This window comes from Pongo pygmaeus, chromosome 16 (genome assembly GCF_028885625.2).
Source record: "Pongo pygmaeus isolate AG05252 chromosome 16, NHGRI_mPonPyg2-v2.0_pri, whole genome shotgun sequence".
In the NCBI taxonomy this organism is placed as follows: Eukaryota; Metazoa; Chordata; class Mammalia; order Primates; family Hominidae; genus Pongo; species Pongo pygmaeus.
This window is the reverse complement of record NC_072389.2, coordinates 74,911,578-74,934,843: the sequence shown is the minus strand read 5'-3', so window position 1 is coordinate 74,934,843 and position 23,266 is coordinate 74,911,578. Positions and strand designations below refer to the sequence as shown.

At 50.0% G+C, this 23,266-nt stretch overlaps 1 protein-coding gene across 10 annotated transcripts in view; it reads right to left on the bottom strand.

Annotated features, from left to right (window-relative positions):
• The window catches only part of PAQR5 (progestin and adipoQ receptor family member 5), a 107,347-nt gene that overhangs the window by 13,622 nt on the left and 70,459 nt on the right, over positions 1-23,266 (bottom strand). For 8 of the 10 annotated variants that reach the window (XM_054451042.2, XM_054451034.2, XM_054451036.2 and 5 more), the window contains 3 exons: positions 10,899-11,026; positions 5,852-6,057; positions 991-1,117 (listed from right to left, as the gene is read on the bottom strand). In XM_054451042.2, coding sequence (XP_054307017.1) covers positions 991-1,117; positions 5,852-6,057; positions 10,899-10,945 — 380 coding nt within the window. In that variant the 5' untranslated portion in view covers positions 10,946-11,026. Of the gene's footprint in view, positions 1-990; positions 1,118-5,851; positions 6,058-10,898; positions 11,027-11,300; positions 11,455-23,266 lie in introns of those variants that run through there. The other 2 variants (XM_054451039.2, XM_054451041.2) reach the window with 2 other exon arrangements.

Genomic DNA, 23,266 nt, shown 5'->3' with positions numbered 1-23,266 from the left:
GGATGCATAGGGTATTTGAATAACACCATCATCCATCACATATGCCCAGAGGCAGGCACACCCAGTCACCATTAGTGACCACACATTTATGGGACATCTCCTGTGTGCCAGGCTTGTGCTAAGTGTCCTGAGTACATTACCTGTAATCCTTCCATTTGTCTTAGGGGTATTTGTAATGGCCTCATTTTATAGATGAGCAAACTGAAGTTCAGGGTGGATAAGCCACTTGTCCAGCAATTGAACCAGCTGCATAATTTGTAAAGCCTGGTACCAAATCAAAGAGCAGGGACCTCATTGTTCAAAAATTATTACAAATTATTAAGAATGCAGCAGACGAGCCCCGGAAGGCGAGGCTACAGTGAGCTGAGATCGCACCACTGTATTCCAGCCTGGGCCACAGAGAGAGACCCTGTCTCAAAAAATAAATAAATAAAACAAACAAAAAAAAACCCCAAAACATGTCAGGCGCCGTGGCTCACGCCTGTAATCCCAACACTTTGGAGGGCCAAGGTGGGTGGATCACCTGAGGTCAGGAGTTCCAGACCAGCCTGACCAACATGGTGAAACCCTGTCTCTACTAAAAATACAAAAATTAGCTGGGTGTGGTGGTGGGTGCCTGTAATCCCAGCTACATGGGATGCTGAGGCAGGAGAATAGCTTGAACTCAGGAGGCGGAGGTTGCAGTGAGCCAAGATTGTGCCATCACACTTCAGCCTGGGTAACAGAGTGAGACTTTGTCTCAAAACAAAAACAAAAAAAGGCAGCAGAGTATTAAACCAAGTATGAGACTCTCTGAGCATGGCGGCCTGGAGCTTGCGTGTCCAGGAAGCTGGTTTTGCCAGCAATAGGAAGTCCACCTGGAATGGAGTCCTAGGTTCCCAAGCACCTTTTCCATTGAGCCCACCTCTTCCCCGGCTCCCTTAAAGAGTGCAGGGAGCTGCATGCAAGACCCTCCCTCCCCTCTCATCTGAGGTCAGAGTGACCCAGTACCTGGAGTAGCAGGAGAGGCCTGTGCTGAGGATGGTGTTCAGTACAGCCAGGGCCACATAGTAGTCATGGAAGGTGGTGCCCATCAGTGCATCCGGGAACGTGTATGCAGAGTAGGCAATGGCTGAGCCTGGGGAAGAAAAGCCAGCCTTGGGAGAGGAGCCAGGCCTTGGCACCACGTGGGCCCCTTGCAAAGACTGTCCCCAGCATCTGGCTTGGCCCTCATCATTCCCACAGTCCTGGCTCTGTGCCCTCACTGGTGCCATTCCCCCTTCCAGGATGTCCTCCTCTCTCTTCTCTGCCCACCCAAATCCCATCCTGAGAATTTACTGTAAGCCCAGCTTTGCTCCAAGGGCTTTACATATATGACCTCACATAATACTTCAACCATCCTCCTTCATAACTCTGCACTTATCCTCACTGTACAGATAGGAAGCAGAGGGACAGAGAGGTTTAATCACTCGCCCAGGGTCTTGCAGCTAGAGAGTTAACAAAGATGGGCTTCAAACCCAGGCAGGTTAGTGACAGTTCCTGCTTTTAGCCACATGCTGTGGTCCACGATGATAGACCCAGCGAGCTGAGCTCTACTCAGAGTTTGCACATCTCACCTACCCGGGGACATGGGTGCTCCTGGTAGAAAGATCAATGTTGGAGGGGGGGCCCCTGCTGAGACGAGGATGTCTTATCAGCAGCTGGGAGACAGGCCAGCTGAGAGGCTGGGTGTTGTGTTGTGTTTTAGGTTTTGGACTTTGTGAAAGGGTTGCTTAAGGACCTTCTAGAGACCTGTTTGCTGAAGCACTTATTTGGAAGAGCAGGGGAGATCACTGTCCTTTTCAAAGGGGCCAGGTATGCTTCAGCTGGGGAGACGGGCCTGGACCTGCACCCTCACCTCCTGAGGTCTCCCCTAAGGGAGGCAGCCCAGGGCCTGAAGGCCATGCCTAGGTCACCTGTCATTCCAAAGACATCAGGAATCGTGGAGTCCTAGCTCAGGGCTGAACAAGGCCTTGGGCCATACAGGTTGATCTCTGTCTTTTATCCCAGTGACAGATGGATCTAGCGAAGCTGGCCACACAGGCAAAGAGGGTGAACACCAAACCCTCCTGGTCCCATACTCCCAGCTCCAGCAGGCAGCCTGCGAGATTTCAGTGGGAACCTGCCTCCAGAGGGACAGGCAAGCCCTTCGTCTGGCCCCATACCGGGAGGGGGGTTCCCTTCTGAACTGGGATGCATTGGCTTAGCAGATGCCAACTGGGGCAAGCTATGGGCCATGCAAGAGCCAAGGAGCCTCTGACCCTGCCCAGAACCGCAGCCAGAAGCAAAAGATCAGAGCCTGAGGCAGGTTCCAGTGTGGGGCAGGTGCTCGGGATGGGTGGAGCACAAGGCACAGGAGTTGATCTTGGAACAAAGCCTGGCAGGTCATCCCGGATTCTGACAGGAGCCTGAGGGCAGGGAGGCTTTCAGCTTTGGGTGCAGGCTAAGGAAAGGGAACTTCCTCTTTCAGGCACTAAGGGAGCCACTGAAGGATTCTGATGACCAAAACCTAGTGAAAGCACACAGGATGGCCTGAGGGAGGAACTCCTGGGAGGCTGGGAGGTGGCGGGGGGGGCTGCTACACTGGACAGCGAGGGAGGAGGGAGGCAGGGGCAGAAGGTGGAGAGGGGAGTCCCAGACGGAATCAATGGCTCTCTCAGTGGACTAGAGATGTTCCTTCCATGTTTCCTGAACGCTTCCCCACATCAAGCACTGGGCTATGGGCTAGAAAAACAGATTGGAGGCATCTTCTGTGCTCCGGAGTTGTTCCCAGCGAGGGAGGTGTGCCGGCATGGCTGGCAGGCTGGGGATCAGAAGAACCATGGTGGGGGTATATCCAAGTCTGGGGGTTGGAAGAAGGGCACAGGGCAGGGGCCCCTGAGGCTCCCGTGGTGCAGCCTGCAGGTAAGGGAAGAGGGAGTTCTGGGGAATGGCCTACGGGAGGATACAGAGAAGGGAGACCATGGCAACAAGAGGAACTCTTAGACAGACAGACAGTGAGGCCCATGATGGAGGAAGGCAGGGGACAGGTTGGTGGCAGACCACATGGGCTTCAGTCCTCACCCTGGCTCTGCCATGCACAGCTGTGTGACCTGTCACTTATCTCCACAGTGCCTCACTGTCCTCACCTAGGCATGGGTATGACACTAGGACCTACCTCAGAGACTGCTGCCAGGGTTAACAAGATCATCGTGGTAATGGCTGCCCTCAGATGCTGACTAAGGCTAGGCTCTGAGCCTCATTTAAAACATATTTAATCATCAGAACATACCCACAAAGAAGATATTACGTCCATTTTGTGGATGAGAGAATTGAGGCTTGGCAGGGTTACGAAACTTGCACAGGAGCCTCTAACGGTTAGGGGTGGCGGAATCAGGTGCCAGCACCTGGACCATTAAACATGGTGTGGTGTGGCCCCTCAGGGGTCCATGTCAGGGGCCTGGACCAGGGCTTGCCATGCAGCCGTTACTCCAGAAATGCCCACACTTATCAAAACAAGTCTAAAGCAGGCAACCGAGGGCCAAGGAAGCCACCCCGCTAAGGAGTCTGGACTGCTTCCGGGTGATGAGGGCCCTGACAGTGGGAGGGTGATGTGGTAGAAGGTGTTGTGGAAGCCTCCAGGGTCCGGGTGAGGTGGAGAAGGCTGTGATAACTGTGCAAGTGAGAAGCCAGGGCCTGACTCAAGACGAAGGGGCAGTGCCGCTTAGAGCAGGTAGGAGAGAAGTCACCTGGTCTTAATAACCAATTGGCCAGAGGGTGGGCATGCACGGGGAGTGAGAGGAAGGGGATCCCGAGGATTAGTCAGGCTTCTGACTCGGGAGAAGGAGTAGGGGTGCAACCATCAGTCAGGTTGGACATACAGAGGGGTAGCAGGTGTAGGGGCAGGGGCAGGAGCAGGTACAGTTCTGGTCTCATGGCTCTGAGGTGGCGTGGACCTCAGGTAAGAGGTTTACACTGGAGACAGGGTTTCTCCGGAGGTGGGAAGAGATGCAGTAGGCACGGAGGAGATCCCTGGGGAGCCGGAACGTGTGAGAGGAGAGGTCAAAGGACCACTTCTGAGCCTCCCCGCCCATGTGTGCCAGAAAGCAGAGGAGGGGAGCCAGCCCAGGGGAGGGGGGACATGGAGGGTAAGAGGGGATCCGGAGGGTGGAAGGGGATCCGGGAGGGAGGGAGGGATGTGACAGGGACCAGAGAAAGAGAGGGGCATTGAGGAGGCCTGAAGGACCCCTGTGTCAATCTCGGCAGTGAGGAGGCTGGGACCCTGGACAGGGGCACGCACATTCCCCGCTGTCTTCTGCAAACCCATCAAAGCCTGAGGGTAAGCCTGGCTCACACCGAAAGGGGCAAGGTCTAGTGAATGCTGGGGACTGGGCAGCAGAGCACTAAGGAGTGGGCAGTGAAGCGAGAAAATGTGTGTGTATGTGTGTGAGAGGGTGTGAGTGAGCATGTGTGTGGTGTGTGTGTATGTATGTGGTGTGTGCGATGTGCATGTGTGTGGTGTGTGTGTGGGTGATGTATGTGAGAGTGTGAGTGTGTGAATGTGTGTGTGGTGTCCGAGAGTATGTGTGCATATATGAGCATGTGAGTGTGTATGTGAGTGTATTGTGTGTATATGTCAGTATGTGTGGTGTGTATGTGGATGTGAGTGTGTGTGGAGGGTCTGAGAGTATGTGTATGTGCATGTGAGTGTATTGTGTGTATGTGTTGTGTGTTTATGTGAGTGTAGTGTGTGTCAGTATGGGTGGTGTGTGTGTAGTGTTTGAGAGTGTGCATGTGAGTGTATTGTGTGTATGTGGTGTGAGTGTGTGTATGTGAGTGTATTGTGTGTGTGTCAATGTGTGAGTACGTGTGGCATGTGGTGTGTGTGTGGAGTGAGAGTGTGTGCATGTAAGTGTATTGTGTATATGTGGTGAGTGTGTGTATGTGTGTATGTCAGTGTGTATCAGTGCATGAGTGTATGTTTGTGTGTGAGCATGTGTATATGAAGAAAGAGGATGGAGGTAGGCTCCTCATGGACAACCTCTTGGGCAAGGAAGACAATAATTGGTTTTCTCACCTAGAATGGGACCTGGAGAACGAATCTAGAACTCATATCCTTAGGGACAGATGCATGCCCACAAGAGGAGGAGAGAAGAAGAAGCCGGAGGAGGGGGCATCATAGTCAAAGAAAAAGACAAGGAAGAGGGGGCGGTCAGCACCCAATTTCACCAGCTTAGGCTGCTGCTCTATTCCCGCATACTCTGAGCATCTCTCTGATTGCACTAAGCCTCTGGACATACGAGGCTCATGACCTCACCCTCCTCTTCTTGCCTGGCATGACAGAGACCAGCACTGATGTACTGGAGTCAGTTCATTCTGGCCTGTGAGAGAGCTGAGTGCTGAACACAGCCATCATTAAAAATTAAATCACATAAACTTGCAATTAAATAAATCATATTAACAAAAGTACTGAGTACTCAATGACTACATCTACTGTATCTGCACGGTGGGATTTCTATAATGATGTGCTACGCATATCTCTTCCCACTCTTGTGTTCTGTGACGTCATGTTGGTAGGTTGAAGCTGGCCATGATGGGAAGATTTATACCACAGAAACTGGCAAACACTGCAGATCGGGGCTGTTGTCCCCACAGAGCCAGTGGCTAAATATTTAGCAGCATGCTTATGGACAGTTGCTTATAAAACACCCATTGGGAAACTGGACAGGGGCACTGGCATAATCCCTGGACTCTTCTGCAAACCATCAAAGCCTTCTAGTGACCCTAGCTCACAGGAGAAGGGGCAAACAGCCTGGTTGCAGGGGAAGGAAAGCAAGAACAAGGCCTCACATACCCAGGCTGAAGAAGTTGACGGCGCCATAGTCCAGGAAGTAGCAAATGTGCCGGGCATTCTTGGACATAGAGCTGAAGGTGTGCGCACAGCTGGACACAAGCGGGTACACGCAGCTGGTGCACATGTACACAAGCATGGGCCAGGAGTAGCTGTCATTCTTGATGTCTGTCATATACAGTGCAGTCACAAACCTCCATGCAAAGAACCTGGAACACAGAGGGCCCACTCACCCTCCACGATGAACACAGAGGGCGCACTCACCCTCCACGATGAACACAGGGGCCCACTCACCATCCACCACGAACACAGAGGGCCCGCTCACCCTCCACCACGAACACAGAGGGCCCGCTCACCCTCCACCACCAACACAGGGGCCCACTCACCCTCCACCATGAACACAGAGGGCCCGCTCATCCTCCACCATGAACACAGAGGGCCCGCTCCCCCTCCACCAGGAACACGGAGGGCCCGCTCACCCTCCACCATGAACACAGAGGCCCACTCACCCTCCACGATGAACACAGAGGGCCCGCTCACCCTCCACGATGAACACAGAGGCCCACTCACCCTCCATGATGAGCACAGAGGACCCACTCACCCTCCACCATGAACACAGAGGTCCACTCACCCTCCACCATGAACACAGAGGCCCACTCACCCTCCACCATGGACACAGAGCACCCACTCACCCTCCACTATGAACACAGAGAGCCCGCTCACCCTCCACCATGGACACAGAGCACCCACTCACCCTCCACTATGAACACAGAGGGCCCGCTCACCCTCTACCACAAACACGGAGGTCCACTCACCCTCCACCATGAACACAGAGGTCCACTCACCCTCCACCATGAACACAGAGGCCCACTCACCCTCCACCATGGACACAGAGCACCCACTCACCCTCCACTATGAACACAGAGGGCCCGCTCACCCTCTACCACAAACACGGAGGGCCACTCACCCTCCACCATGAACACAGAGGCCCACTCACCCTCCACCATGAACACAGAGGCCCACTCACCCTCCACCATGAACACAGAGGACCCACTCACCCTCCACCAGGAACACAGAGGGCCCGCTCACCCTCCACCACGAACACAGAGGGCCACTCACCCTCCACCATGAACACAGAGGCCCACTCACCCTCCACCATGAACACAGAGGCCCACTCACCCTCCACCATGAACACAGAGGACCCACTCACTCTCCACCATGAACACAGAGGCCCACTCACCCTCCACCATGAATACAGAGGCCCACTCACCCTCCACCATGAACACAGAGGACCCACTCACCCTCCACCAGGAACACAGAGGCCCACTCACCCTCCACCATGAACACAGAGGCCCACTCACCCTCCACCATGAACACAGAGGCCCACTCACCCTGCACCATGAACACAGAGGACCCACTCACCCTCCACCATGAACACAGAGGACCCACTTACCCTCCACCAGGAACACAGAGGCCCACTCACCCTCCACCATGAACACAGAGGCCCACTCACCCTCCACCATGAACACAGAGGCCCACTCACCCTGCACCATGAACACAGAGGCTCACTCACCCTCCACCATGAACACAGAGGGCCCCGCTCACCCTCCACCAGGAACACGGAGGGCCCGCTCACCCTCCACCATGAACACGGAGGGCCCGCTCACCCTCCACGATGAGCACGGAGGGCCCGCCCACCCTCCACCATGAGCACGGAGGGCCCGCTCACCCTCCACAATGAACATGGAGGACCCACTCACCCTCCATGGTGGAAGCTCCTTTTAGATCCTCGCCTATCTACTCTCTCCATTCCCCCGCGATGACCAATTCCTTTGTGTTCTCACTTTGGGGAAATACCATGTGCTAGGGAGGTGGGGGGTCCTTTTTTAATTGGGAGGCAGTACGTTGGGAATGTGCAGGTGAAATAAGAAGAGAGGCTTTATGTATATCTAGTCCAATCCCCTAGTGATTCTCCAGCCTCAGCTTGCATGCTTCCAGGGATGGGGGCCCATTACCTCCCAAAGCAGTTCCAAGGGCTGGAAAGTTCTCCTTCATTGGCTCAAATCTGTCCTCCTGGAATCTATCTCCATTTGATTGGCCTTAGTTCCCTCCACCAGGATCACAGAAAACAAGCTTAACATATGCATATATATATATGTGTATATATATATATACGTACACACATATATATACACACACATATATACACATATACACACACATATATACACATATATACACACATATATATACACACACACATATACATGCACACATATACATATATATACACATACACATATATATGTATGTATATATATATACTTTTTTTTTTTTTGAGACGGAGTCTCACTCCGTCACCAGGCTGGAGTGCAGTGGCACGATCTCAGCTCACTGCAACCTCTGCCTCCTGGGTTCAAGCGATTCTCCTGTCTCAGCTTCCCAAGTAGCTGGGACTACAGGCACCCTCCGCCACGCCTGGCTAACTTTTGTATTTTTAGTAGAGACGGGGTTTCACCATGTTGGCCAGGATGGTCTCGATCTCCTGACCTTGTGATCTGCCTGCCTCGGCCTCCCAAAGTACTGGGATTATAGGCATGAGCCACTGCACCCAGCCGCCTATCAAATATTTTAAGGCAGTCTTTCTAACCCCCTCCCACCTCCCTGAACTTCACATGAAATACTCCCAGTTTCTTCAGTCATTCCTCGCGGGATCTAAATGTGGCGTTACCACCATCCCTGTGGTTTGTCCTTGCTCCATGTAGTTTGTCTATGTCCCTCTTGTAGGAAGCCTCCTCAAATAGAAGCAATGCCCCAGGTGGAGCCTTGCAAGCCCAGAGGCCAAGAGGACTATTTTCTCCCTCCTCCTCCACACTGTTCCTCCACTAAGAGTACAATCACTTTTCTGAATAGCTAGTCCCACAGCTGACTCTTAGCAGAGCCTAGATCTCTATGCAGAGACACTTCACAATTCTTCACCAGATCTGCTTGACCTACAAACCACACATGAGGTCCCGCCTGCAGAGCACCTCACTTCCACAAATCACTCCTGACCTACAATCCACGCATGAGGTCCTGCCTGCAGAGCACCTCACTTCCACAAATCACCCCTAGAGAGCTGGCTCCCTTTCCCACTAACTCCTCCAAGGGAGGAGACTCTACAAAGCTTTTCATATGCAGGAGCTGAAGGAACATTGCTAAATCCTTCCAGCTACACTTGTGGACTTTTTATTTTTGTCCCAGCAGAAGTAAAACTTAAGCTATTTGCTGTTTCTCAAAATGTATCCTTCGGTCATTTCAATTTTTCGGTGGTCCCATTTCCTTAGGGCATCTTGATCCAGACCTTCCTAAGTCCTTCCTGCTACTCTCTGTTGCTCAGTCAGGATCATCTCTGAGAGCCTGGCACAGTGTAGAGGTGCATAGGCAGTGCTGGGGGTGAGGGGGGTGAGGGGGGTGAGGGGGTTGCAGCTCACCCAGCTTGGCTCAGCTGTAAAATAGCAAAAAATCACCCTACAGGGATCCATGCATGGAGCGCAAGACCCACAAGCAGGGATGGACAGGCTGGTACCCTTTTAGCAGCTCAAATCTCAAAACAGCCTAAATCAACCATGATTCATCCAGAAAATGGAACACCAAGCAGATGTTCCAAAGTCCGGGAGACATGCAGATTGCAGATGCTGACAGAGTGAGATCTCCAAGGGAAGGAAGTAAGAGGACGGCAGTGGGGAAAGAGGCAGATGCTGGGGACGCTCACAGCACAGATGCTCCTGAGTCCCCAGAAAAGCTCCAGGAGGATGCACAGGAAGCAGGTCCCCCTGGCCACTCCAGGGAGGAGAACTGGGGCCAGTGGCAGAGCCCGACTCTATTCCCTTCTGAAGGGTTATAATTTATAAGCATGTATACTTTTAAAAATGACAAATGGTCCCTGGAGCAGGGCTGTGCTGCCACCCCTGCCCAGTCCGCAGGCCCAGGGCTGCCACGCTCCTTCACAGATCACCCTAGTCCACACCAGACTGAGCTCTCTCCCCTCTCCACTGAGCTGGCTGCTGGAATCAAACAGCCTGCCCCTGCATTTTGGCCCCGGGTCTGTCATCTGACTTCTACTCGGGCTGGCTGCCCCTGTGCGGGGAGCCTGGGCCCATCTCCACTCATGGCACACTCCTCATCTCTTCTCAACATGACTGGAGGGAGTCCAGTGACCAGCCTGTGCCACGGCGCCCCTGCATGACATAAGGAAGCCACCCCTTCTCTCGGCTGTGTCTACATCGACCAATGGTGGTCTGAGTGGGACAGTGGCTTGAATGGCCTCAGAGTTCTTCCAGCTCAGATCCACTGTGATTTGGTGCTTTGACCCTGTCTCCAGCCTCCATTCCTTAAGCAAAGGTGTGCAGTGTGTGACACTGGCCTTCATCCCCCACCTTTCTCAGCAAGGCCCCTCTTCGCTTCCCTGGCAACTCCCATTTCTGCATACAGGCTTCCCAGAGCTTTGCTCTTAGCTGGCTCCATCTACAGGCTGCCTGACCAAGTGCCTCCCAGTTGCCGTGGTTCCCAGAATGATTACGGAACACCCACAACTCTGTGTCAGATGCCTCTACCAATGTTTTCTCCCCAAACCCTCACAGCAACCACTGGGGAGGTGCGGACCATCACTCCTGCTTTGCAGGTAGGAAAATGTAAGGCTCAGAGAGGTTGACTTGCTCAAACTAGTGACATTTTAACCAGGGCTCCTGGAAGACCTGGAAAGTCTCCAAGACTGGAGATGAAGGTAAATGCTATCATATCAGGCACTGGAGCAGGGAGCAGGGAAGGACTGAGGCACTTTCGGGATTTCCCCTCAAATCTTACCCCAGTCCATGCCTTAAAGGTCATCCCCGTGGCACACCCAATGTCTCTTCCCTCTGTCACACACTCCCTTCACCTGCGTGTACCCACGGGGATCCCCAAACCCCAGCATAGAATCTCAGCCCTCTCAACACTAGCTGTGTTTTAAGACACCCTGGTCTCCAGGGCTCCTGAAGGAGACAGGCCGGTCAAGGGGGCCAGAAGGTACCAGAAGGGCAGCAAGTGAGTCCAAATGTTGAGAGTCTCATTGGTCATTTGGAAAAGGCTGAGGATGCAGGCAGTGGCAGAACTCTGTGGATGGCGGTAGCCGGACAGGATGCCTTGCTCATGGAACACCTGCAGAGGCAAAGGAAAAGGACACTGAGGTGAGACCAGAGGGTGGCACGAAGGTCTCTGGAGAAACATCTTCCAGGCCGTGCTCTGTGTGCCTGGAACGCTTGACCCCAAGTCCTTAACCTGTTAAGCTGTTCCCCTCACTCTCTCCTTCCCTCGCAGTAGCTTCTAAAATCCCATGTCCTCCAAGAAGCCTCCAGCCAGCTGGAGGAGGGAATTCAAGGGCCAGTCTCCCTTTGGGAATCCAGCCTGTCTTTGCATTCCCCGGCGTACTTACTCTTGGCATGAATCTTGCCTAAGAATCTGTTTTCTCACCCCTCTGCCTGGGGCCTACAGCCCAGTTTTTGGACGCCTTTTTGGTGAGCTGACATAGATGCTGTCTGTCTGAGCCGGCAAGCCCTGCATGTCAGGGGCTGGTGGGAAGAACTCTGCAGAAGATGCACCCAGTGCCAGGATATATTCACCAAGGTGCTTCATAAAGGGCTTTTGATGATGAGGACCATGATGCTGATGCCTGGGCTGCAGGAAGAGGAGGCGGCTGCCCACAGCAGGGCTGCTCAAGCCACCCACACCCCCATGCAGCCCATTTGGCAAGTCCCCCCCAAAAAACACCCCCACTGAGAAACCCAGATTGGTCAGGTGAAATACGGGGTATCAACCTGCCTGGTGTATTGTATTACATCCACTAAAAGTGGTAAGTGAGAAGATAACGAGGCCAGAGGGGCAACAGCCCAGGATACAATAATAAGTGAAGAAATGTGGAAATCAAACTGTATTCCTGCCATGGTTAGAAGAGCTTGGGAAAGTGAAGTTTACACCGTGGGGCAGAGGCTGGGAGGAACATAGAAAAGTGTTTAATTTGTTGAGGTAGCAGGACTGCAGGAGACCTATTTTCCCCTTCTTTGTTGATCTAGACCAAGGGTTATTAATCTTGACACTACTGACACTTTGGGCCAGATCGTTATTTGCTGTGGGGGCCAACCCGTGCGTACTTTCACAGCATCCATGGCCACTATCCGCTAAACGCCACTAGCTCACACTGTCGGCCCCCTACCCCCCAAGTTGTGACAAACAGAAATGTCTCCAGATACTGTCAGATGTCCCCTGGACAAGATGTGCCCAGACTCATCTTGAACTCCTGGGCTCAAGTGATTCTCCCATCTTGGCCTCCTAAAGTGCTGGGATTAGAGGTGTGACCCATTGTGCCCAGCCTTGTGCTATTTCTTGGGGTTCCAAGTCAAGCAGTCACATGGAACAGTGCAAAAATCGCCCCCAGGTAAGGACCACTGATTTAGATAAATGTTGCCATACCCTTTGAAAAGTAAATTATAGATGAATAGGGTAATTGAAGCAGATAATAACAATGATATTCGTAATCATAATCTAAATCAGGTCACAATAAGTTGCAAACCCTCTCCTTTGAATTTCTAGGGCTGTGAGGGGAAGGCTAGAGGAACTTCAATCTAGCCATCCATTTCTCATTTGGGGTGTCAATTTCTTAGTGTAAGAGAGGTTCTGTGTCAAAAAATGTACAATATATACCAGAGTCTGTGCTATCTCTCTCTCTCTCGTTTTTTTTTTTTTTTTTTTTTTTTTTTTGAGACAAGGTCTTGATCTGAAGCCCAGGCTGGAGGGCTGGAGTGCAGTGGTGCAATCATGGCTTACTGCGGCCTCAAACTCCTGGGCTCAAATGATCCTCCCACCTTAGCCACCTGAGTAGCTGGAACTACAGGAGTGCTACCATGGTCAGCTAATTTTTTTTTTTTTTTTTTTTTTGAGATGGAGTCTCATTTTGTTGCCCAGGCTGGAGTACAGTGGTGTTATCTTGGCTCACTGAAACCTCTGCCTCCTGGGTTCAAGTGATTCCCCTGCCTCAGCCCCTCGGGTAGCGAGGATTACAAGCGCATGCCACAATGCCCGGCTAATATTTTGTATTACTAGTAGAGACGGGGGTTTCATCATGTTGCCCAGACTGGTCTCGAACTCCTGACCTTAAGTGATCCACCCACCTTGGCCTCCCAAAGTGCTGGGATTACAGGCATGAGCTACCATGCCCAGCCTAATTTTTTATTTTTTGCAGAGACAGGGTCTCGCTATGATGCCCAGACTCATCTTGAACTCCTGGGCTCAAGTGATTCTCCCATCTTGGCCTCCTAAAGTGCTGGGATTAGAGGTGTGACCCATTGTGCCCAGCCTTGTGCTATTTCTTGGGGTTCCAAGTCAAGCAGTCACATGGAACAGTGCAGAAGGTGAGGGGTTGCCAGAGTAATGAGTCAAATCTGGGCCCCCGAGGTGCCATGTGGCCTTGAGAAAAGTGAAGCGTTTAAGTGAAGCTGAAGCCCTGGGTCACAGCTCTCAGGGCCTCTGTGTAAAATGAGAGGGCTTGGCTAGCTGAATGGTCGGCACATTCCCTTCCAGCAGTAGCTCCAAGTTTTAGAGAACTCTTAGTTCAGTTCTGGGTTAAACTGCTCAACTAGAGGGAGGGGATAAAATGAAGTTGGTTCATGGACCAGTGAAGAAATACTGTGAATTAGGTTTGGGTCTTAGGTAATTAAAGTGATTTGTTCCAGTTTTTGATTCACCATTCAATTCTGCTGACGTCCCCAGTTTATGGTGGACAGATTCCTATAACGGGCAGCAGGAATCTTGAGTTGCAGATTTCCACCCCACCAAGGCTGATGACAAGGAGGCAAATAGGCCAATGGCCTTCAGCCTTTGATCCTGTGGAGGAGGACGGCACGTGCTTGGCAGGACTCAGAAAGCCCTCTAGCAGAAATAACAGCTCCCAGGAGCTCCACACTGGGTCTAACCTTCTACCTTTCAAGCTTCTTTCTCTCTTCCTTTTAAGTTGTTGTTTTATAATTATGAATTAAAGCACTGGCCACTGGTTCCAATGCAGACTCCATTAATCATTATTTACTCCTTCATATGAATTAGACTAGCAGATTCTATAAACCAAGAGATTTTGTGACAAGGGACCAGTGAGAGCAGAAACATTTCAGAGCACTGGGCATGTGGGGGCGGTGACCTGCAGGGAGAAGGCCGGGCAGGGCTGCAGGAGAGCACAGACCCCGTGACAGCCACAGTGGCAGTGGCTGGACAGAAGCTGGAGGAAAAGGCCACTCACAGTTCGTGACTACTTCGCTTCTCTCTGTGGATCCCGGCATTCTGGCAGGCAAAACTAGGGGGACTGACATCGTCAATAGCCAGCGGGGAACAGAAGGGAAATCCATACATTGGACAACTTGACCTCATTTAGGAATCTGGCCCCAGACCTGGGGAGGATATTTTGCCACCAAAGCCAGGGCTAGGCCCAGATTAAAAAACCTGCCTCCATCTGACCTGCTATGCTGACCCCAGACAAGGATGGGAAGCCCAATACTGGCCATGTAATAGGGGCAGGATTTAAAGAAGCCTTTCCAAAAAAATAAATGGATGGATACAGGATAATAAAAGGAGTCTCTCTGTCCTAGGACAGTGATGTTCCAGCTTAGACTAAGAAGACTGACCTGCCCTGCCCTCCCCAGCTTGAATCTCTGTCTATGGAACCCCATTACTAGGTCTTAGTTGCACTCCTGCCCTGAGCTCCTGTGAGCACAGGAAAGGAGAAACATTCTCTCCATCTTCCCACTCTAGCCTTAGCAAAGTGCTTTGCATAGAGCAGACCTTCATAAAATGCATGGTACGTACATTGAAAGGACAAACTAAATATTTGAAAACAATTTTGTATTCCAAACCCAGTTTGACCCCAAAGGAAAACTGCAGTCATTTCCTCAATACTTCGTAGCTTAGCCTCATTTCTAAGCACCCCCAAGTAAGCAGGTGCCTGCTTATTTGCACAGCAGAATTGATTTGTAGGACTCCACCTTGCACCCCTAGTTGCAGGCTGAGCAATTTAGAGTGAAATGAAATCAAATCATATGCAGCCTATTATTTAGAAGTGAGAACCTCCAGGAACTAGGAGCAGAAGGGCACATCAGCAAGTTTTCCCTTTCAGTTCCTGCCTCAGGCTCAGCATCCAGGAAAGCCTTCTTGCATGGCCAAGGCTTGCATGCACCTGCTAGCCGATGCCTACAATTCCACCATGACAGTTTCAAGCCTTTGGTTTTTCTAGCTATTAAACTGCAAACCACCTGGGGAAAATCACTCGGCATTTTTGCCTAGCTGTAAATAAGGGCAGATTTGGATAGCAGGGAAAAAGAAGAGGCAGAGTGGGATCAGGGGGCCTCAGGCGCTATTCACATGAATTCTGCAATTGCTGCTCATGGAATCCTCACAACCAGCTTGTGAGGAAGAGCCTTTTATTGTCCCCATTTCACAGAAAAGGAAACCGAGGCCTGGAGAGGTTAGGGCATTTATTCAAGTTCTCAAAAGTAACGGAAGCAAAGCTGAAACCTCAATGCAGACAGCACACTCCATTCCCTGTCCTCTTGTGCACTGTCCTTCATTGTTCCCCCTGGGGAGGGCTCTGTCGAGAGATAAAACCCTTATCCCCTGGCCTGTACTGTGATTTTGGACTGTGACATACTTCTCTGAGCCTTAGATTCTTCTTCATTAAAGTGCCATTATGAACTAAATCTGGGAGGGAACTGTGTCCCTCCCAAAATTCATCTGTTAAGTTAAAGTCCTAACCCTCAGGACCTCGGATGCAACTGCATTCAGAGATAGGTCTTTCAAGAGGCCATTAGGGTGGGTCCTAATCCAATATGCCTGGTGTCCCTCACAAGAAGGGGAAATTTGAATTCACAGAGAGACACCAGGGATGAGCACCCACAGAGTGGTGACCTTGTGCAGAGGCAGCAAGAGACTGGCCATCTGTAAGCCAAGGAGAGAGGCTTCGGAGGAAACCGCCCCTGTCCAAACCTTGATCTTGAACACCTTTCAGTCTCTGGAACTGCAAGAAAATAACTTTCTGTTGTTTAGACTACTCATTCTGTGGTATTTTGTTATGGCAGCCCTAGCAAACTAATATAAGCGGTGAGGTGGTGCAAGCCAGTGCCTCTCAAACTTTCTTCTGCAAGTGTGTGCAGATCACCTGGGCACCTTACTTGCAGTGTGGTGGCTGGGGCGAGAGTCTGCAGTTCTAACCAGCTCCCAGGGCCTGCTGATGCTGCAACTGCCTTTGGCTTCAAAGCCAGACTCCCACCCCAGCATCGTGCTGTCACCTCCCTGCCCAGAATCCAGTTCCCTACAGAAGAGGAAGTTCTTTGTATGTAAGAGGGATACAGTGACAGGGAAAGCCAGGACAGGGAATAGTTAGAGGCTAGTGGGGAGTCTGATGAGGTGTTTGCTGGCAGAGGGCAGGGGAAGAATGGGAAGGAAAAGGGGGAGGCCATGCATTGATGCAGCAATTATCATTATTATTATTGAGACAGGGTCTCACTCTGTTGACCAGGCTGGAGTGCAGTGGCGCGATCTCGGCTCCCTGCAAGCTCTGCCTCCTAGGTTCAAGTGATTCTCATGCCTCAGCCTCCTGAGTAGCTGGGATTACAGGCACCTGCCACCATGCCCAGCTAAATTTTTGTATTTTTAGTAGAGATAGGGTTTCAACATGTTGGTCAGGCTGGTCTCGAACCCCTGACCTCAGGTGATCCACCTGCCTTGGCCTCCCAAAGTGCTGGGATTACAGGCGTGAGCCACTGTGCCCAGCCTTGCTGCAGCAATTATAACCTATCATTTGCTGGGTACCTGCGGTGCACCAGGCTCTAGGTTGGACAGTATGCCACATCCCTTGCAGGACCATGCTTAGTTCCCATAGGACAGAAATACTTAGGCTCTCAATTAAAAGAGCATAAAACAACAATTGCACACCACACACATGCAATTACTAGAACTTTAAATAGGCTGAATTAATACCCAACCATTGTTGATATGAAACAATTACAAGAAAATGCCAATTTACAACATTGTTGTGATGTTTTTTAAAAATACATGTCCAATATTCAGTCAAGCATAAGAATGCTTTTCGTACATGCAGTATAATATTTACAGAAGACAATGGTAAGTCTCTTCTGGCTGAACATGTAAGACAGATAAAAAGTAATGAAATAAATGATCAATATCAGGGAAGGGGGAACCAAAGAATATTAATAATTTAATGGACAATAAAGTGAAAAAAGATACACAAAATGTTTTTAAAAAGTAAATAGCACTGGGTACGGTGGCTCACACCTGTAATCTCAGCAATTTGGGAGACTGAGGTGGGCAGATCACTTGAGGTCAGGAGTTTGAGACCAGCCTGGCCAACATGGTGAAACCCCATCTCTACTAAAACTACAAAAATTAGTGGGACATGGTAGCATGTGTCTGTAGTCCCAGCTACTCTGGAGGCTGAAGCAGAAGAATCACTTGAACTTGGGAGGCAGAGGTTGCAGTAAGCCGAGATCATGCCGTTGCACTCCAGCCTGGTCAACAAAGCGAGACTCTGTCTCAAAAAAAGAAAAGTAAATAGAACTCAGGTAGTGTGTGCTAGAGAAGAAAAGTCCCATTGAATGACTAGCATTATAGACAGTATTGATCTACAGCAGAAGAAAGTAAGAAAGTTGAAATAACAGAGCAATTCTGCTGGTTTTACATTTGTTGTAAAAATGCAGTCTTTGATTTAAGAAGTAGAAAAACTATTTTCAGTTTTAGGCATTGATTTCAAAAGCTGCCATAGGCAAGCTTGTGATAATAGTATATAACATGGTTGCTAAGTCTGCAGTAGGCAGAATAATGGCTCCCCAAAGATGTTCACATCTTAATTGCCAGAACCAGTGAATATATTAGGTTACACAGCAAAGGGGCAGTAATGTCCCAGGTGAAATTAAAGTTGCTAATCCAGGGACCTTAAAATAGGAAGATTCTCTGGTTACCGAGGTGGGCCCAGTATAATCAAAAGGTCCTTAAAAATGGAAGATGGAGGCAGAAGAAGAGACTCAGAGGAAAAAGTGACTACGGAATAAGGTCAGAGAGATGCAACATTGCTGATGTGAAGACGGAGGAAGGGACCAGGAGCCAAGGAGAGCAGGCAGCCTCTAGGAGCTGGAAAGGTAAGAAAACATTCTCCCCAACAGCATCCACCAAAGCCTAGATTTTACCCGGTGAACCCCATGTCAGACTTGTAACCTACAGGACTGTAAGATCATATATTTGTTTGTTTTTTCAGCCACTAAGTTTGTGGTAATTTGTTACAGCAGCAACAGAAAACTAATGCAAGTTCAGAATTTGACCAAAAATCCAGAAGTATTCTTAGTGCTAAGTATGGTGGCACGTGGTTTGAATTGCTTACTAGGAGAATTGATTGGGCTCTCAATTAAAAGAACATAAAACATCGCTTACAAACAACACACAGGCAATTACTAGAACTTTAAATAGGCTGAATTAATAGCCAGCCATTGCTGGTATGAAACAATTCCAGGAAAATGCCAACTTACAACAGTGGTGTGATGGTTTTCAAAAAATAATGTGTTCAATATTCAGTCAAGCATAAGAATGCTTTTTGTTTTGTTTTGTTTTGTTTTGTTTTTTGAGACAGAGTCTCACTCTGTCACCCAGGCTGGAGTGCAGTGGCACAATCCTGGCTCACTGCAACATCTGTCTCCTGAATTCAAGTGATTCTCCTGCCTCATCCTCCTGAGTAGCTGGGATTACAGGCATGTGCCACAACACCCAGCGAATTTTGTGTTTTTAGTAGAGACGGGGTTTCACCATGTTGGCCAGGCTGGTCTCAAACTCCTGACCTCAAGTGATCCACCTGTGCTGGTTTCCCAAAGTGCTGAGATTACAGGCGTGAGCCACCGCGCCTGGCCAAAGAATGCTTTTTTTAGGGGCAGCACAATATTTACAGAAGACAATGGTAGATTTCTTCTGGCCAAACATGTAAGGTGGCTTGAAAGTATTCTTAGTGCTGGGTATGGTAGCACATGGCTTGAATTGCTTACTAAAATTGATTAGGCTCTCAATTAGATTTTCCATGGAATAGTTCAAAGATTATATATGACATTCTCTGAATCTTCTCCCAAATGGGACATCTTGCTGAAACGCATACCAAATTTGACCTTAACTACTCTCATTCACACAATGGGAATAACAAATCCATGCTGTTAAACGCTTAGATTTAATTTAGGTAAGATATAGGATGATGGGAAGAAATCAGTGTAACAGAAAATTCTATTTTTAGTGGGAAATAACATTAATTTTGAATTTGAGCTCTCAACTGATATTTGTTACGAGATAGTGTTAGCAAAAGCCTACAAAAAAATCTAGGTTTGGCTATTCCATTTTTAAAGGGATTAAAAATACGTATTTATTATTTTAAATATGTATAGGACTTTTCTAAACCAAAGGAGTCACACGTAAAATACATAATAAAGGTGACATTCCAATAAGATAAAATCCAAAAAAGGAAACAAAAATGTCTCTGGACTATGAAAGAGAAGATTCACGTACAAATCATCCTGAAATTAATTTCTGTAGGGATTATTTCCCTGGACATTGTAGACTGAGGTATAATTTTGACTGAGTAAAACCCTACTGTTTTCAGTTTTCTTTATACTATCTCTTTATAATATATTTTTCTTAAGAAAATAGATGAATACTAATCTAGACATTACTTTGAGGGAGTAAATATAGCAGGATGAGATGGTAATCTATATGGAATTAAAATATTTAATAATTTTCTGCTTAATATAATTATCATATGCTGCAGCCTCATTACAATGTTTGAACTTCATATGAAAAATTTAGCCTCTCCCTCTCCCTCTCCCTCTCCCTCTCCCTCTCCCTCTCCCTCTCTCCCTCTCCCTCTCTCCCTCTCCCTCTCTCCCTCTCCCTCTCTCCCTCTCCCCCTCTCCCTCTCCCCCTCTCCCTCTCCCCCTCTCCCTCTCTCCCTCTCCCTCTCTCCCTCTCCCTCTCCCTCTCCCTCTCCCTCTCTCCTTCTCCCCTTTCTTCGGTCTCCCTCTCCTTCTTTTTTCGGTCTCCCTCTGTTGCCGAAGCTGGACTGTACTGCCGTGATCTCGGCTTGCTGCAACCTCCCTGCCTCGGGCTCCTGTGACTCTCCTGCCTCGGCCTGCCGAGTGCCTGGGATTGCAGGCGCGCGCCGCCACGCCTGAATGGTTTTTGTATTTTTGGTGGAGACGGGGTTTCGCCCTGTTGACCGGGCTGGTCTCCAGCTCCTGGCCTCGAGTGATCTGCCTGCCTCGGCCTCCCGAGGTGCTGGGATTGCAGACGGAGTCTCGCTCACTCAATGCTCAATGGTGCTCAGGCTGGAGGCTCGCTACAACCTCCACCTACCAGCCTCCTGCCTTGGCCTCTTAAAGTGCTAAGATTACAGCCTCTGCCCCGCCGCCACCCCGTCTAGGAAGTGAGGAGCGTCTCTGCCTGGCCGCCCATCGTCTGGGATGTGAGGAGCCCCTCTGCCCGGCCGCCCCATCTGGGAAGTGAGGAGCGCCTCTGCCCGGCTGCCATCCCGTATAGGAAGTGAGGAACGTCTCTGCCCGGCCGCCCATCGTCTGGGATGTGAGGAGCGCCTCTGCCCGGCTGCCCCGTCTGGGAAGTGAGGAGTGCCTCTGCCCAGTCGCCCAACGTCTGGTAAGTGAGGAGCGCCTCTGCCCGGCCTCCCCGTCTGGGAAGTGAGGAGCACCTCTGCCCGGCCGCCCCGTCTGGGAAGTGAGGAGCGCCTCTGCCCGGCCTCCCCGTCTGGGAAGTGAGGAGCGCCTCTACCCGGCCGCCCCGTCTGGGAAGTGAGGAGCGCCTCTGCCCGGCCGCCACCCCGTCTGGGAGGTGAGGAGCGCCTCTGCTCGGCCGCCCCGTCTGGGAGGTGAGGAGCGCCTCCGCCCAGCCACCCCGTCTGGGAAGTGACGAGCGCCTCTGCCTGGCCGCCCCGTCTGGGAGGAAGTGAGGAGCGCCTCTGCCTGGCTGCCCCATCTGGGAAGTGAGGAGCACCTCTGCCCAGCTGCCCTGTCTGGGAAGTGAGGAGTGCCTCTGCCCGGCCGCCCCGTCTGGGAAGTGAGGAGCGCCTCTGCCCGGCCGCCCCGTCTGGGAAGTGAGGAGCGCCTCTGCCCGGCCGCCCCGTCTGCGAAGTAAGGAGCGCCTCTGCCCGGCCGCCCCGTCTGGGAAGTGAAGAGCGCCTCTGCCCGGCCGCCCCGTCTGGGAAGTGAAGAGCGCCTCTGCCCGGCCGCCCCGTCTGGGAAGTGAGGAGCGCCTCTGCCAGGCCGCCCCGTCTGGGAGGTGAGGAGCGCCTCTGACCGGCCGCCCTGTCTGGGAGGTGTACCCAACAGCTCCGAAGAGACAGCGACCATGGGGAGCGGGCCATGAGGACGATGGCGGTTTTGTTGAAAAGAAGGGGGGAAGTGTGGGGAAAGGAAGGAGAGATCAGATTGTTGCTGTGTCTGTGTAGAAAGAGGTGGGCATAGGAGACTCCATTTTGTTCTGACTAGGAGAAATTCTTCTGCCTTGGGATGCTGTTGATCTATGGCCTTGCCCCCAGCCCCCTGCTCTCTGAAACATGTGCTGTGTCAACTCAGGGTTAAATGGATTAAGGGCGGTGGGAGATGTGCTTTGTTAAACAGATGCTTCAAGGCAGCATGCTCTTTAAGAGTCATCACCACTCCCTAATCTCAAGTACCCAGGGGCACAAACACTGCAGAAGGCTGCAGGGTCCTCTGCCTAGGAAAACCAGAGACCTTTGTTCATGTGTTTATCTCCTGACCTTCTCTCCACTATTATCCTATGACCCTGCCATATCCCCCTCTCCAAGAAACACCCAAGAATGATCAATAAATACTTCATAAAAAAAAAAGAAAAATTTATAATTTTCTTGCTCAAACTGGCTTCAATTAAAAAAAGAAAAAATTTATAATTCATTTCTGATTCAAAATGTGGACTTAAGAATTTTGTTTTTTGTAATTCCAGCTGTTCTACCTCAATAAAACTGAATGGAATCTCAGCAGAAGTTTCTCCCAAATGAAATTAATTTAAGAAACAAAACTAAGAACTACAATGACTCCAGAATAGTGGTTTAATTTAACATCATTGTCAATAGACCACAAATTATATGATAATGTAGATTACAACACTGTAACTCAATTTTGCTGAAATGAAGAAATAAAATTATATAGAATAAACACATGTAATAATTTATAAATTGTGCATGTTTTTGTTTTATTACTCTTTCAAACATAAGTAATTCATCAATGTAACATTTAGACATGTGCAATAATAATTAAACTCAGTTCTTTTTCATATTTTGCTGACTTTAGCTATATAAAAATCAGAGTTTCACTTTTTCTGTCCTTATAAAGGGGCATTTGTCAGGCCTGGCACAGTGGTTCACGCCTTTAATCCCAGCACTTTGGGAGGCCGAGGCAGGTGGATCACCTGAGGTCAGGAGATTGAGACCATCCTGGCTAACACGGTGAAACTCTGTCTCTACTAAAAATAGAAAAAATTAGCCAGGCATGGTGGCAGGTGCCTGTAATCCCAGCTACTCGGGAGGCTGAGGCAGGAGAATCGCTTGAACCTGGGAGGCGGATGTTGCAGTGAGCCAAGAATGCGCCATTCCACTCCAGCCTAGGCAACAAGAGCGAAACTCTGTCTCAAAATAAACAAACAAATAAATAAATAAATAATAAAATAAAGGGGATTTGTTAAGGTAGAATAGAACCACTTTACATAACTGTTTGTTGGCTTCATTTATAACTTTTAAGTATTTAGACATATAGCCTATGGCCTGCATTTGTCCTCCTTATTCAGACTTAGCATATGTTAAGGGCAGATTTGGTTTCATTTGATCATCATGACAGCATGGCAAGGTAGGGACTGTCGACCCATTTTACAAATAAGAAAACTGAAGTTCAGTGAGATGAAGTTCCCAAGGCCATAATAAATAGCAGAACCAAGATGCAAGCCCTAGTCTTAAATTGCAAAACCCCTGTGTGCTTCACAGCACCCAGCTGGTGGAACTAAGGATTGCTACAAACATGTTTTATAGAAATGCTAAGTGTCATGGAAGAATGTCTGGGGGACTCCGGTTCTGGCCGAATGATGGTCGATTAGATGTTATGAAGGATCTTTCTGATTAATGCAATTAATATGCTGTCTGGGGTATGCATCATAAGCCAGTGTATCAGCAAAATGACACAAAAGTAAAGAAGTCACAAAGCCCCAAAACAAAGGGAAACCAGGAACCCTGTGAGGTAAGCTGCATTCACCATCAGAGTCTCTGCTGCCAGATTTTGTAAACAAGAGATGAAACCCAAGGCC